Genomic DNA, 16,443 nt, shown 5'->3' with positions numbered 1-16,443 from the left:
GTGGTGATCGAAAAACATTTGGGAATTAGATTTACTCTTAAGTTTTTTGTTTGCATTTTGCCAAAATGCAGGCATTTGAAGATAAAAAATCTTGCACAAGTTTCTGTTGGCTAATAACTGATTTTCAAAATGAAGAGGTCCCAGCATGGTGATCTCATGCGGGGCTGTGTTCCTAAGTAGGCAGAAAATCTTTTTACTTAACTGAGAAGATCTGATGTTTAAGTTATTGTGAGACTATAAATGGAATATCCAACAATGCTTTTTGAAAAAGATCTTTCTCCTCAACTGCAATATGCTCAGAGACAGATTTTGTATACCAATTCATCCTTTCCCTGTAGCTTTGACATGAGGTTCTGTTGTTATTGTCTGTAATCATCAAGTAAAGAATTGCAGTGTGGGTGTATTGGCAATGGCATGTGACATGTTTTGAAAGAAATCCTTCTCCACTATCTTTATGGCTAGAAAACAACAGTCCACCCCGGGCACATGCTGGTGGGAAGCATGTTCTAGTGCTTCCAAACAACTCTGTTACCTTGGATGGCTCAGGGTCTGCTGATGACCAGGGGATTGTGTCATATTTGTGGATTCGGGATGGTCAAAGCCCAGCAGCTGGGGTAAGTTTCTTGAAGGTGTAATGTAATTTGTTTTGCATGTAACTGCAGCAGGGAGAGCAGGTATGACCCATAAGATGCTGTCAGGTGTGGTGCCTGTTTCTGGTTTGTCTCCCCTGCTCTCAGTAATGATGTGGTTCAAGAGGCTGCTAATATTTTCAGTACAGCTAGAGAATATAGTAACTAAGGACTGCAGCAATGCAGAGTAATTGATGATAGTATGAAGCTAATGTGTTTGAGAGAAAAAAAAATCTGAAATCCAGATTTTCCAAAGGAGGAAGGTCTGAGAGCAAGTACCAATAAATATTAAGGAATCCTGCCTGGTAGCATATGAGGTAAATTTTAAGTTAAAAAGGGTGTTTGGCATTATATGTGTAGGCACCTTCTCCTGGCAGATGATTAGCTGAGGGCATGAAGGCAAGGGATTCTGCTCTCTGAGTGGGGTGAACAGCAGAAATACCTGATATGTATCAGCTTATAAAACTGGGATAATTTTTTTTCCTGTTTGCAGAAAGTGTTGTAGACAGCTCTTTTGGTCTCAGGAAGATAGTTGTAAATCGGAAAGTACTAGGAAAGGAGAAAAAGCAAAATCATAAAAAACTTCTAGAAGCAATTTGCATGAGGGTGTAAGAATTGAAGAGGTTTAGCTTAAATATATCTGGCAGAGTTGATAGTTGAAAATGCATGAACTCCAAGGAGAAGAAATTAGGAGTTAAGAAAGTGGAACTAAGGATACCAGAATAAAATTGAGAAATAATAATGTAACTGTTGTGGATTTTCAAGAAGATGAGTTCTTCAGATTGTCAGCTGTTCTCTCTTTGGGTATTTTTAATGAAAATATCCATAGTGTGTAGACATCTTTATTAACTGTCGCTTCCAAATTTTATTACTCTGCTATAAACTGTGGGTAAGTCAAAAGTCAAAGCAAGAGCACAGAGCATCATACCAGATAGCTGACTTGATAATGAAACCTGCAAATAATATCTTTCTCTGAGGGTGTAACTGTTCTGGACCATGTTTTTTCAGGACGTGATCCATGGCTCAGACCACGAGGCAGTACTGCAGCTAACTAATCTTGTGGAAGGAACCTATATTTTCCACTTGAAAGTGACGGATGCTAAGGGAGACTCAGATGTTGATTCAGCAACTGTGGAAGTACGGCCTGGTATGACAATTAAAAGGTCATTGACATGTTGTGAATACCACATCTTTGTTCTCTTCTTCACTTATTTATTCGGATGTTGATGAGAATCTCTCAAGTTAAAACACAGAGTAAACAGGTTTCTACCTTCTTACTGTTTTGTGACTAGGCCCAAGTGTGTTAAAAGGTGACGTCAGGATTCTTAACTACTACAGTTGCCATAGTTGGGACCATAAATAAATAAAACTTATACTTACTAATTAATATTTTCATTGGGCTTTTGTTGCTTCTCATTCACTGTAGGGTTTCTGTTTCTTTTTTTGGTTGTTAATTAGTTTGGCCAATAGGAAGAAATGGGAACTGACCATTAAATTTAAGTACAAATGCTGCTGTTTGATGGTTGAAAGTGTGGCTTTGTTTATTTTAGTTCTTTTGTCCTAAAAGACAAAAAAAATTCTCAAAGAATTTCAGGGGATTGTAAATGCGGGTGAAATAACCAAATTATGGAAATTGAAATCTCAGGAAAATATCTGAAATCTTGGATCTGTCTGTTTATCTGGCTCTTGGGCAATGATTTTGTTTTTGTTCCTCAGTTTACTGTTGAATGTAGTCATAGTAATTGGATTATGATTCTCATTGAATATCTGTGAAGTTTGTTTTGTTTGAGAGGCACCTAGAGAAGTTCAAGCATCATATAAAAGAAACCTCAGTTTGTAAGGGTAGGCAGGGTTAACGTACCTGATATTTCTCAGATTTACCATCCTCATTTAGACTTGTTCACTGTCTTGGATGCTACAATACTAGTCCATCTTTGGCTCCTTTGTCCTGGGTGGTAGTCTGTAGGGAATTTGGTAATTGGACTCATCTAGTGCTTACCTCTGACTTTAAGATGGTAGCATTTAGGAGAGCAGAAGTTGCTCTTCTGCATGGAAATGTGCAAATGCTGAAAGTGCACCCTGAAGTACTTTATTTCTATTAATAAGATGGGTTACTATCTTAGGACCCACCAGTTTTTTTTGTAGAGAATGTGACAAAATAAACTGAGTACTTCTCTAAGAACACAAAAGAGTTGGCTTATCAGTGATTTGGGTCTTATGCAGAAAATTAATAATTTGGGTCTTATGCAGAAAATAATAATAATTAGTATTAATAAATACGTTCAAGTACTGCATGTTGGTACTGAAATGCTTCCCAGGCTCTGAGGGAACAGCATGTTCTTCTTCTGTCAGATCCCAGAAGGAGTGGTCTGGTGGAGCTGATCCTGCAGGTTGGAGTGGGACAGCTAAGTGAGCAGCAGAAGGACACTCTGGTGAGACAGTTGGCTGTACTGCTGAATGTTTTGGATTCAGATATCAAAGTTCAGAAGATACAAGCCTACTCAGATATAAGGTACAAAGGTATCCTGTTGTGCCAGAATGACTTGTGATTTACTTTGCCTCTCTCACAGCTCATAATTAGTTGCAAATTAATATTTCTTAAGGTGACAAGAAATGCTATACTTCTCATCAGAATATACTTTAAAAGGTGAATTTCTTCTGTGGTAGAAACTTGATGAAGTAAACTCTTTAGAGGCTCAGAAGTGACATGTTTTGTTTTTAAAAAGTCCCATTTGTTCTGTACAGATTTTTTATTTTTCCTTTAAAGAAAGTGCATGCATATATATTTCAGTGTCTTTGTTCCATAGAGTGCTGCTATTTTTTCCAAATGTTGGATGGAGAAAGATAAACATACTTGCTCACAGTGAAGCATGTATTGTATTTCAAAATAAGGTTCCAGCTCTATTTAATCAGACCATTTTTATTTCCCTTTTTTTGTACTTTTTCTCCATGGTTTTGATATTCTTAATATTTTGTAAAATTTTTCCCAGGTAACTGGTGATGAAAATTTTTTGCACAGAAGACACCACAGTGGATTCTCTTAAATGTGATATTTTACTGTGAAGAAGAAATACTCCCTCTGCTTGGTGTAGAATGCTAGAGATGGCTGTGTGTACCCTGAGAAACTTCTCAGCATGATTGGTAGAAACTGTTTACATGAGTTAGCTTTAAATTACTTTTTGTCAACCACTTTGTAATTTAAAACCCATTTTGATGTTTGTTTAGCTTTTGGCGAACTTCTTAATATTTAAAAACACAGTGTCTACCAGAAAGTCTACCATTTATAGCTATGATATTTTTAATCACAGCTTTTCAAATTACAATGTTCTGTGAAGTGTCTGATACAGGGTGAGATCAACACCACCCAATTTAAAAGTTGTGGATGACAGGGCAGGAGGGCTTCCACATTAAGTTCTCTGGATCCCTTGCTTCTGAGCTTTTTCTCCTATTAAATTCAATTCCATAAATTTACTGAAATTGCTTCAGAATGTTTTGTGACAGGCTCTATATGACAATAGAGAAAGCAAATCTATACACACTTCTTAAAGCAAAATTCACGAAGACCAAGGATGGAATTATATTTGCTGTTATCCTCTTCTGTCTTCTGTGAAACTGAGAATCCTGAGAACTGCTGATGCTCCCAGCTCAAAATGAAGATCAGTTGACTGCTCCACAGACAGAGCTCCCTAATCTTTACCAGTGGTGACGCTGGCTTTCCAGAAGCAAAAAAAGACTAAACTCTATGTGACTTTATACTTGATTGCTGAAGTGGTCCACGGAAGTGGTCTGTGACAGCAGTCCTGATCTTAGCTGTTCTTTCTGCAGCACCGCAGTTGTGTTCTATGTGCAGAACGGGCATCCTTCCACGGTGATCAAGGCATCAGATGTCTCACGGACTCTGCATGTGCAGCTTTTGAAACAGAAGGCTGACTTCTTGCTTTTTAAAGTCCTGCGAGTTGACACAGCTGGTATGTTTTGGATTGTGCTTGCCCATCTGAGAACTTTGCAGACATTTGGCCAACACAGCACCTGTAAACACTGCATGAAGTCTTTCTGTCTGCCATCTGGTGTCTGGGCTTGGTGGGTGTAGCTTTACAATAGATGATGTTGAGGACAATACTTAAAATGCTTCATGATTTGTGGCAGGTAGATAGTCACTCTTAAAAGACATCATCTTTCTTAGCAGGCAAAAAAGCACATTAATCTGATCTGCATCAGGAAGGCCTGTGGAATGAGGATAAGGATAGCTTACATACTACCTTTTCTTAGAAGATGTGCAAGACTTAATATAGCCATAAAATAGATATGTTTCATGTCTGCTTCCTTCAGGGCTTTTAGTGTTCAGTAAATAGGCTTGTAATCTAACTTTTTCTTGTCTGCCTGTATCAGGCAAAATGGATGATAGCTGTGTTACCACCTAGTTTTCTAATCTTTGCAATATACACGGGCCACTGGAGTTTCCTATAACGAACTATTTATTTTGCCCAAAATTATGCTTGAACTTCTAAGTTTATTTTAAGCTTCAGTAGTAATGTCAACTCTTTATGATCTTTAGGTATTACAGACATGACTTTTCTGTAATTTAAAACCAGGAGACAACAATTCAAGTGCATACATAGTAACCAAGCTCTGGTGATAAAATAGTCACTGATTGTGTAGTAAATTCTGTCTTTATTTACTGGTTGAAAAGGTTGTTGTTCTATTATAAATACACTCTGATTACATTCTTTCTCCACACAGCCAGCAGTCTGCTAAACTGTAGATCTATTTGACACATAACCCCAAAGGAAAGGGAGTTTCGAAACATATCACAGTATTATGAGCCAGGTGCCGTGCCACCAAACTAGTCTAACAATAAGAGGATGTATGACAAGTTGTCCATTTACACAATGGCCCCTGTGTTTGGTTCTGTTCTTAGCCTGTCTTTTGAAATGCTCTGGACATGGGCACTGTGACCCCATAACAAAGCGCTGCATTTGCTACCAGCTGTGGATGGAAAACTTGATTCACCGTTATCTAAATGATGGAGAGAGTAATTGTGGTGAGTTTGGGTGTTGTGGGATGTCTTTCAAGAGTAACTTGTTGTCATGTGAGACTGTTGATTATTTGTTCTCAGAATAGGTGATATTTAAGAGGTAGATGCTGGGGGGAGATTAAAACAGTCTGTGTTTTCCAGCCCAACAATTCCTTTCTATAGAAAGATATTTGAATAATTTCTTGAAATGATGTCTTGACAGTAGTAACCTAAATTTTAAAGAGAATCACTATTTGATGAAAAAAACGTGAAAATTTGGTCATGGGAGGGAGATTTTGCAATGATTTGGGGCCAGTTGGAGGGTTTGTTGAATAACATGGGCATTGCAAAGCTTTTGAGTAGGACTGTTGCAAAGCTGGAAAAGAGGCAGCAATTTCAATTTCTCTGAGTGGTTGGTTGATGTTTCTGTGCCAGAAGTATGATCTGATCTAAGCAAAGAAAACATCGGTGTTCTGGACTGACCAATACTCTGACTTTTAGAACCTGATAACACTGACAACTCTGAGTGTACACATCAGAGTTCAAATGATTGCATAACTCTCTGTAACCTTTCCAGTTTACCTAGATTTATAAATATAAATGTCTGGGTAGAAGGATATACCTGTAATCAGCTCCTCTTTTGAAGCACTACTAAAGTGCCAGACCCAGAGTACCTCTGTTTATTTCAATTAGGGAATGATAACTGAGATAATAACCATGACCCTTTGCAGGACTGTCAGTTCCCACATAGACTTCAAATATCTTGGGATGGCAAAAGGTATTTGAGAGGAAGAAAATTTTGTAATGTGCACTTCTAATCTAAAAGCTTAAAGATTTTAAGAATTCATCAAAGAAGATGATGGTGCTGAGTTTTCCTACATTCTTGTTGCCACTCCCCATTCCTCGGGATTGGTTATTTTAATAGAGTTGTATTAAAAGTTATTCATATGACCTTACAAAACACTGTTGTGTTTCTTTTTTCAGAGTGGAGTATACTCTATGTGACTGTATCTGTTTTTATTTTGATCGTGGTCGTGGTAGGGCTTGCCTGGTTCTGCATCTGCTGCTGTAAAAGGTACATTATTTGTGTTTCTTTTTCATGGGGTATACACAAAAATAGCACACCACTGCCACTTTTTAGTCCAGTCCATAGCACTAAACCACTGAGCTGATTTTGGACATGCGAGGAGCTTTCTGTAGCTATTTCTGAAGACACACACTTCTTTTGAAAAAAAGGAGTATCCATTTGTGTGTCTGTGCTCTTCTGCATTATGAAAACCAAATAGTTAATATTGCAGTATCCTTCATATTAAGTGATAATGTTAAAATGCTGAGAGTATACGCAGATCTTCAGTCTCCTACTGAGTTCTGCAGGTACTCCATGCTATAAAAACAAAAGGCATGTCCTATAGGTCACTAATGTAGGAATGTTCTAGGCCATGGGAAAGGATCTGCTCCCATTCTGGTTTATCCTTTGGAGAAGAGTGGGTGGCCAGACTACATGTGGCTTACAGGCAAGGAGTACTCTAGTGATACCAGTCATACAGACTTCTTGCTTTCTCTTTCTTTAAAAAGGAGCATTCAGTAGTATTACCGAATGTTGTTTCCCTCCCTCCAGTCTTTCCCTGAGCTGATAAGAAATTCTCTTTCAAGTGACAAGCCTCTGCAAGTTCTGTCACTAGAGCAAGTGTTTTTGCTGCAGCTCAAATAGCTCAGCAAAAAGATAGCTTGTTCAGGTGTTAGCAAAAATAAAATGCCATCAAAATCTTTCTGAATTTTAATCTTTTTCTAGGGTGTCTTTGCAGTATGTAAAGGATGTGTAGGAGTCAATACCAATTTTCTTTTTATGGTTAAAGGAACCGTGCTATTAATATAAAACTTTAAATAGTATAGTGTGTCCCATTCCACTCCCACAGTGTGGGGTGGAGCCTCACAGGCTTGTGTGTATTGGATGATTATTTGAGGGATTTTTTTATAAGTTCAGCTGCTTCTGTCATTTGACCTTGTATGGCTTGTGCCTGAGAGTGAGGGCTGGTTGATACAGATCCATGTGAAAAAGAGGAGGGAATTACAGCACGGGATAGAATGTCAAGAGGGGACATGGAGGGGAAGCCAAGGCTGGCTGTTGCTGTAATGCTGGCTGAGCAGTAAGGGAGCTTCTCCACTGTGAACTGTGGGGGCACATGAATATTCATCTACTGTGTTTGTAGTTACTATGCTGAAATTCAACAAACTGTGGTTTAGGAGAGCAAATCAATCTGCCTTGCTTTCTATATCAGTGAAAATTAACTATACTGTCCTGTCCATATTGTATAACTGTCTTATTCAGGTATAAACTAGCAATATTTTTAAGTGGAGGTGAGAAAGTACAATGGCATTCTGTATATTGAGGTCTGTATATAAAAAGGAAGGGGAGCGGCAGATTTATGTGTGCACATGAGAATTAAATGTCTTTTTGGTTGCTATCTTTTTAGCAGGAAGAGGACAAAGATAAGAAAGAAAACAAAATATACCATCCTAGATAACATAGATGAACAGGAGAGAATGGAGCTACGGCCCAAATATGGTATGTGTTGTATGGCAGCCTGGGAGCTCACCCACCAAGTGTGCAGCCAATGTGACTGAAGCAGGCCCAGAAGCAGGCCTACAAGTTTGGAAATGGCAGAGACAAATAGTGAAGTGCCTGGGGGATAATCAGTCAACTTCTTTAATAAAGCCTTGGGCTCAACCTCTGCTCTGAGCTTCTGAGTTTATCTTAATTTAGAACAGTCAATTGCCCCACAGATTTTCTCTATGTAAGCCTTCCTCTTCTGCACATGCTTTACTTTGGAGCTGGTTTTGTGGCTGCATATCAGTGCCTTGTTAGACATTAGTAGATTTCAGCTACTGTTTTTACATCTTTTAATTTATCTGACTTTCAATTTTTAGCAGGGGAAATCTTGGAATCCAAGGAAACAAAATAATTCTGAAAAATTGCTGTCCTAGAAAGACAGAGATAATGTTTCTGTAGAAAGCATGACCTTTCATTGCCACTCATGTTAATAAGGTTATTGAGTGGATAAGACTGGTTCCATATTCAAAATATTAAAAATACATTGTGTATGTACTAAGATAATCTAGTTGTTTAACTACATTTAAATTTAAATAATATATTGACATTTCAGACTCTTAAACTGATGGGCAGCAATGAAGTCGTAAGACTATCTGAAATGGATATGATGCTTCTTAAGCCAGTTTTTGTATTGGTGTATGCTGTTACATTGCACTGCAGAGAATGTTTTCACTTACCTTTGATATCATAGCAGAGGAGAAGATGGTAATATGTTACTGAAAACCCAAGCCTTTCTAATGAGTTTGTTTTGCTTTTTTATTAGGTATAAAACACAGAAGTACAGAACACAACTCCAGTCTGATGGTCTCTGAGTCAGAGTTTGACAGTGATCAGGACACTATCTTCAGCAGAGAAAAGATTGAAAGAGAGAATTCTAGAACACTTATAAATGGGTCCATCAGAAATGGAATTTCCTTCAACTACAGCTCCAAAGACAGATAACTAAATGAGGGTAAAAGCACAGAACACACTGGTGCAACACATCTGAAACATGTTGGCCCACCTCTGTTTTTCCAGAACCAAAATCTTCCTAAAATATCAACTAATTTCAGATTAAAGGGTAAATTTTTAGTACAGGTAAAGGCAGAAGGAGGGAGAAATTATTAGATGTCAGCTCTTGTCACCATTATAGGAACTAGAAAACAAGAAAAAGCACATCTTATTTCTTGCATGTTCTGTGCTGAATGTTTGAACTTCAGAAGGCCTTTTTTCTATATCACTGCTACAAACCTAGCCAGGGCTGCTACAAAACTATGGTAACTAGAAATGACATACAGATTCATATGTGCTTCTAATGCTCTCTTTGGGAAGTGGTGTGACTTACAACAGCAAAAGCCAATACAGATGAAGTTCCTTACAGGCTCCATCTTAATTTTTAATTTAGGATGGAAACACAAAGAGCATTTTTAGTGCATTGTCTTTATCCAACTGTACTTTGGGACTTCCTTTTCTAGGGTAGTGTTCATTGGGTGAAAATATTGTGTTTTCAGAGAAAGTTAAGAACTAGAGCAGTTGCACTGGTTCGGCTGTAATGTAACATGGTATATCTATGTCCTGTAGGATGCAACATTCCCTGCATTCACACAGGAGGTGTAGTGTCTGCAGGGAAATCCAGCCCTAGGTTGCTTCTGTAATGATCAAATTGCTTTGGCTCTGCCATGTCCATTCAGGAAACTGTAGCAGGAAGGACTTGGTCTAATGAACCTTGAGAAGCATTTTGAGCATCCAAAACAACCTTTCTAGATCACTTTGAGGAGCTGTGGACCTTTTAAGACTGAATGCTCAGCTGAGGTGAGTTTTCATCTGTCAGCATCAAGTGCTCACTTAAAGGATGTGCTGGGCACTTGTGCAGTGAAATGTTTGTGGCAAATACCCTGTGTGGAGCAGGAGGTTCATTGTACTTTCATTGTCGTGGTAGTCGGTATTGAGCAATGTTTTAGATTAAACATGAGATTTTTTGACTTTTTCCTCTCTAGCTATTGAGTGACTGGATGTATTGGCCTAAATAGAGCCTTTTAGGTCTTTGGCAAGGGTAGGTGTTAATTGCAGTTCTGACATTCTTGTTCACAGTCTGGGTAACTTCTTCATAGTCTGCTTGTTTGAAATTATGTCTCCAATATTGCTTTTGAAATCCCTAACTGAAGACCATACTTTTATACACAGGCCTCACTTGTGGGAGCATCTGTGTCAGTGGTACTGTTTAGCCATGATGTCAGCTTTTCCTGGGGGTACTCTACTGATGTACTGAAGTCTAGGGCTGAGATGGAGGAATGGTGTGTTTTAATGGAGAAAAGAGTTTTGAAGAGGGTGTATTTTTTAATGTTTTGGGATTTTATTTTGTTGGGGTTTTTTTTTGTTTTTTTTTTTTTTTTAATTCAGTGGTAGAGAACCCATTATCAGAGGATGAAGCAGCGTAGAGACCAAAGGGAGCAGTTTAGAAGGGTCGGGGAGGGGACATATCCCATTTCCATCATGAGGAATAATGTAGTAGAGAATTCTGGGGCTTTCTCCATCCTTTCTTAGAAGTCTAATACAACAGAGTAGCTGGGTTGAACACTGTGGCTTCTGGGCTTCTCTTGTTAGTGGACTTGGGCAGCAGTCAAAACTGTCTAGGCTGGAAGAAATCAGTGGTCAAAATTTGCAGCAATATAGCATGCTCATAACTTGTTTCATACTTCTGATTCTCAAGTGCAGTCAGTAACAGTCCCTAAGGCTACTAGGGACTAATTCAGCACTGAGGAGTATTTACCCTGTGTCCAGCCCTGCATCTCTCTGGAGATCTTTATGTGACTGCAGGAATCATTGTGGTGGGAGATGCTGTGCAGAACTAAAAGGGCTAATACAAGTGTTGTCTGTGTTTTTCCCATAAGCAGTGCAGTATGAATGGTATGAAAGCTTCAACTCTGTAAATGGGGGGTTTAGGCTATTTCTTGAAACAAATCTACTTTATCACACTCTCCCTCTTCTTGAGAGAGTGTGTGTCTATGTATATATATGTATATATGTATTTTTAAATAACTTGGTCAACAAAAGCAAGGTCAGTTTCTGATGTCTTTCAGTTCCCGCTACAGATGTGCTAACATAATAAAAGCATTCCTGAAAAAAACAGGCATTCCTGTTTTTAGAGCATTCCTGAAAAAACTTAAAGCCCACTCAAACCAGTAATTAATTTATTTCTGAAATCCAAATGTTGGGCTTAATCCATTATGAAATACTACACAATGTTCTAGCAGGAATTAGTCTCTTGAAAACATGCATTTTTAAACAAGCAAATAAGTTGCTTAAATAATTTCAATTTTGTAGGTGCTGTGCTGCCATTGATGCTTCTGCTAAATACTGTCTCCAGTGTGCCTTTATCTATAAGCTTACCTTCTAGAGCATGTCAGTGCAGTCTGCAGCATCTGTCAGTTTTGTGAAATTAGTGACTTATGTCTTTTGGGTTTATTTTATCTTTTTAAAGCCAGTGCTGAAACCTAGGATGTTGTTCTTTGAAGGTATTGAAAAACATTTTTAAAACAAACAAACATGCAAACAGCACCAGAATGAAGAATTGTTTCTCTAGTAAAACAACTCCAGGAATCATAAACCTGCATTCCTTAGTGCTGCAGAATTTTCAGGACTATTCCTCTGCCAACAGACGCACACTGGTGGGCCCAGATCTTTGTCTCTCTGGTAAGTTCGTGGGCCAAGTGTTTCTCACTCTAACAAATAAGAAATATTAGACCAATTTCTCATTGTATAAGGCCCTAGCAAGTGGACGTTGCTTGGTAAATTTAGTTCTCTGATGATAGTTTAACACCTTTCTTGCTAACAGTATTTTAGATGTATTTTCAAAGTTGAATGTAGTTTAAATTTTTCAGCTGCTTCTGATTCTGATTGCTTTTAATATATGGCACTTGTACAGAAGCTGAAAGCAATAATTTCTGGCTCTGTGAATTTGTGGTATCATGTTTGTGTCACTTGGCCAAGCATATTTGTGTCAGAAATTTAGGAGGGACAATAGCAAGCCTTGTATCTTGATTCAGTATAATTTTTACTTCTAGAACTACTGCTTTCTTACAGAATGTCAATTCATACCTTGAATGAAAGGTTCAGAAAACAGGCTGTAATGGTGTAAATGAAATGGCAGAATTTGGATTCTTAGCCTTTGGTTCAGTTTATTTTAGGTTCCAAGCAGGTTCTCAGTCCTCACATTTACTTCTGCACACTGTTTTCCTTCACATACAGAAAGAGTACTGGCAGCTGATTTGTAAAATGCCCAAGAGACTCATCTGCACTGAGAAGCAGAGGAGACCAGATAGAGCTTGTCCTATATGGCTCAGTCTCCTGAAAGCAAAGAATAATTCAGTTTGGCACTGCTAAGATACTGTCTCTTGTTGAAGGCAGGCAGTGTGGTGATATTTGCAGTGCCTCATTGCCTTGAAGTGTAAGCACTGGATTTTCATTTGCATCTCGATTTTACATGCACAAGGGATTGTCCAGCTATGTGAAAGGAGTGCCTTTATTTGCATTTTAAGGAAGGAGTGTATTTTGGAAAAAAACTTCCTAAGTATTAAACAGGTTCAGTATCCAATTGTAGTATTCAATGTAGTACATACACAGCATGAAACTGCCATGGCTGCAAACAGGTAATTGTCTTGTGGATTTTATTTTCCCAACTAGAATCATACTGCAGTATGGAAGAAAATTTACCTCGGCAAACCTGTTGAGATCCACATCCAAATTCTCTGTCCTGTGGTTCAACCTGTCATATTAATTAGAAAAAACAAAGCAAAATGTAATATGTCTGATTACAGACAATTGTTTATTTACATAGATGAAAAAAGGTTTTTATTCTTGTTTTGTGTGCAAAAATAGATTATCAACTCTGTCCTTTTAGTAGACAGTCTTACTCTCCCTCTGTCAGATAAAAGTACTGTTCCAGCATCTGTTTTTTGCTGTCAGCTGTTTGTTTATATGTCAGTTTTCCTTTCCTTTTTTTTCCTTTGGGCAATCAGAAGTTCACACACATGCAAAGAACGTAACAGTGAGGTAGTAAGTGCGTGCATGTGTTCTCTGTGCTGGTGCAAACTTTCCTCAGATACTCTGATGTTCTTGAAATAATAGAGTTCCTAGGCAAATGTTTTATTCCTGATTTTATTCCTGTTCTATTCCTGCTCACCTCAAGTGAAACTAATTTTGCCCCCCAGTATACTGGTAATGGGCAGTAGTCAGATGGAGCTTCAGGGTGGTAGTAATAAAAAAACAGTAAGTGTAGTCTTCTGACATTTAAGTGAGATTTGAGAGAGGAAAATGTTCCTCCAGGAGAAGGGAAATGGGATACTGGTGAATTCATTTCTTAATGTCAGTTACTGCTTATCAGGGATCCCTAACTTTAATACTAATCCCATACTTCTGCAGCAAAGAAAAAACCATTTAATGTACCTTTTATATCCTCAACTCCCCGAGACAAAGGAGGGAAATATAAAATTTAGAAATAAAATTTTAAGAAGGAGGCAACAAAGGCAAATGATTTTTGTACAGGCTATGGATCAGATGCAGATGAGCTGCACATCTGTATTTTGTCTCTGTATGAAAGCACTTCTCCCTGTGGGTGGATGGGTGAGCAAAATTTATATTAGGAATCTATTTCTAGAAGATGTTATTTATTGCAAATGCTATTGTATTGTAACTAGAATAATTTCTGAGCTGAAATTACTACATTTATGTAACTATTAATAAAGTTTTGTCTTTCATTTTACAAACTTGTCAGGTACTCTTTTAAGTATGGTATTCTGTACTATTGGATCCAATAGTCAGGCCAGGCTAATAGACATTTGTTGTCTTCCATAGCTTGTCTGTACTCAAACAGAAAAGCAATGTAGTACTTGATTCCTTCCCTCCCTACTGGCAGAAGCATCTTTTGCTAGAGAGGTGACATAATTCAGTACATCAGAGAGCAGGAAAAAAAAAATTACTGCACTTCACAATAAATTTTCATGTGGTGCTTGTCCTTACTTGGTTTAATTTGCTGTGTGTAAGTGATCAGCTGTCATGCCAAATGTGGTGGTTTCACAGGTGTTGTGACTTACTCTGTTACAGATTCCATACTTGAGTCAGCTGCTTAGCAGTAATCAGAGATACAGGTGTGCAATATAACCCAAAATATGCTGTTAGAGAGGGGTAGGTTATGCTGCTTGTTTCTGAACTAGAAAAGAAAAATCCTTCCATCATTGTTGTCATGGTTTGACACTGGCACAATGCCAGTGCCCCCATGAAAATGTGATCCCTCCCTTGAATGCTGTGAAGTGGAATCTAGAACAGAGCAAAGCAGGCCCAAGCTTAATAACAGAAAAAAACTTTATTAAACTACTACTACAACAAAAGAAAAGAGAAAACTAAAGAAGGGAAAAAAAAAACCACACAAAGATCAAATGGAAACCTTGCAAAAGCATTCCTCCCCCCACCACCCAACTCCAACAAACCACAGTGAGACACAATCTGGACCCCAATCAGGTTTCCACCCTCCAGACAATCGATACTCAGTCCATCGAGGGAACAGAGTCTTTCCTGTGCCACAGACCCCCCAAGAAACACAGCTCCACATCCTGTGTTTCCATGTCACACATGGCACCGCCCGGAGAAAAAGTTTGCCATGGTGACCCTTCTCCTTTCCATGCACAGTGCTCTCACCACCAATGCATGGATGGACAGACTGCTTTTAGGATTTTTCCTTTCAAGGATGCCCTGCCAAGAGGGGAGAAAACAACAGTTCAGTTTTTCATTGTTTGGGACCACAGTCCCCCCCATTTTCCCCTGAGGCCGAGGGCTCAAGAACAGAGATCTTCTCTTCTCTTTCCTTTCCACGGCAGGGGGTGCCACCACAAACCCCTTTTCTCTGTTTGTGGGAACTCAAAATGTCTCTCAGACATTTTTAGAGATTCCAGGCCTTGGTCAGAAGCATTCTAGACCCTGGCAGACAGCTGAAAAACAACTGTGATTTTGAGTTTGAGCCATGGAATGAATTACCAACTTTGGAGGTGGAACAAGCAATCACAAAAGGTTAGATAGTATAGTATAAGTAGTCACAAAGTAGAGGGGAAATTTTTTTAGTATTGTACAGGGGGGTTTTAGCACATGTACAGGGGGGTTTTCACTTTGTACATGAGGGTCAGAAGTTCTAAGATGGAGGAAAGTGGGCTGATCCCATCCTTCTTCCTTCTTCTTCCTTACCTCCATGTTCTTGGTGATGTTGGCACTCACAGATTGGTTTAGAGTAGAAAAACACTTGGCAACGTAGGTAGTAGGTATTGGGGAATAATTGTAAACATGTTATACGTAATATATCTTATAAAAGATAGCAGCAACCCTGGGCGGAGAGAGAGACGAAGAAGACAGCAGATAGAGAGGATGTCAGGGTGTGTGTGTGCCTCTACCCAGGCCACTGATCAAATAGCTGCAGTCCAAGAACATAATCTGTTAGATAACTAGCAATAAACTGCCTTGAGACCGAACAGCTAAGCCTGCGGAGTTTTTCTTTGGAAGCACGGGTTGGAGGAGGAATTTCACCACCACATGTGGCCCCAAAACAAGGCTGGGGTTCCCACATCTGTTCACTCCACTTTTGTCTTTTTCCCAGCTGAAGCAGGTCTCTTGACTCACTGGCATCCTCCCAAACACAGGAGGGAAAAGGAAAATTCACAAAGCTTTCATTTCTCAAGGAAGGGCTAAAAGTCCGAACTCCCAGGATGGCTCGATGCCTGGACATCCAGCAACTCCCACGCACTGGGCACCTTGCAGCTCCCCCCGCTCCTCCTTCCTCGCGGTAGAATTGCTGACAAAACTGCCACTGTCTCTTTCTCTCTCCCTCTCGGGAGAGAAACTCTGGGGGGGGGAACGGAGACATCCCAAATTTCTCCACCCTTCCATCTGCAGGGACCAGCCCGGTTCCAGTCCCTCCACCCTTCGGAGTTACCTCCATCAGGCCATGGGGCTTCCCCTGCCCCACCCAGCTCGTTGCTGGGCAGGGGAGGTTTACACTGCACACTGACCGGAACCAAAGAGAGCGAGTTCCCCTGGGAATTCTGCTTTCAACCCCTCTGTGTTCTCAGAGGCGTGTCTACTTTCAATTGGTCAATATCCAAATTGACCTCTTCCTTCCGGAAAAAATTCTCTTTCCGTGTCAAACCACGACAATTGTGTATTAAGTT

General features: G+C 39.2%; 1 protein-coding gene across 5 annotated transcripts in view; it reads left to right on the top strand.

Moving 5' to 3' along the window:
* Positions 1-15,747, top strand: part of KIAA0319 (KIAA0319 ortholog) — a 59,134-nt gene extending 43,387 nt beyond the window's left edge. For 3 of the 5 annotated variants that reach the window (XM_085571526.1, XM_021553368.4, XM_021553366.4), the window contains 8 exons: positions 463-614; positions 1,638-1,776; positions 2,982-3,141; positions 4,455-4,597; positions 5,548-5,670; positions 6,628-6,718; positions 8,118-8,209; positions 9,018-15,747. In XM_085571526.1, coding sequence (XP_085427652.1) covers positions 463-614; positions 1,638-1,776; positions 2,982-3,141; positions 4,455-4,597; positions 5,548-5,670; positions 6,628-6,718; positions 8,118-8,209; positions 9,018-9,196 — 1,079 coding nt within the window. In that variant the 3' untranslated portion in view covers positions 9,197-15,747. Of the gene's footprint in view, positions 1-462; positions 615-1,637; positions 1,777-2,981; positions 3,142-3,619; positions 4,107-4,454; positions 4,598-5,547; positions 5,671-6,627; positions 6,719-8,117; positions 8,210-9,017 lie in introns of those variants that run through there. The other 2 variants (XM_085571527.1, XM_085571528.1) reach the window with 2 other exon arrangements.
* The last annotated feature ends 696 nt before the right edge of the window (positions 15,748-16,443 follow it).

Source organism: Lonchura striata, chromosome 2, assembly GCF_050655825.1.
Source record: "Lonchura striata isolate lonStrDom1 chromosome 2, ASM5065582v1, whole genome shotgun sequence".
NCBI lineage: Eukaryota > Metazoa > Chordata > Aves > Passeriformes > Estrildidae > Lonchura > Lonchura striata.
Note: the sequence above shows the minus strand (reverse complement) of the source record. Positions and strands in the feature narration are given on the sequence as shown.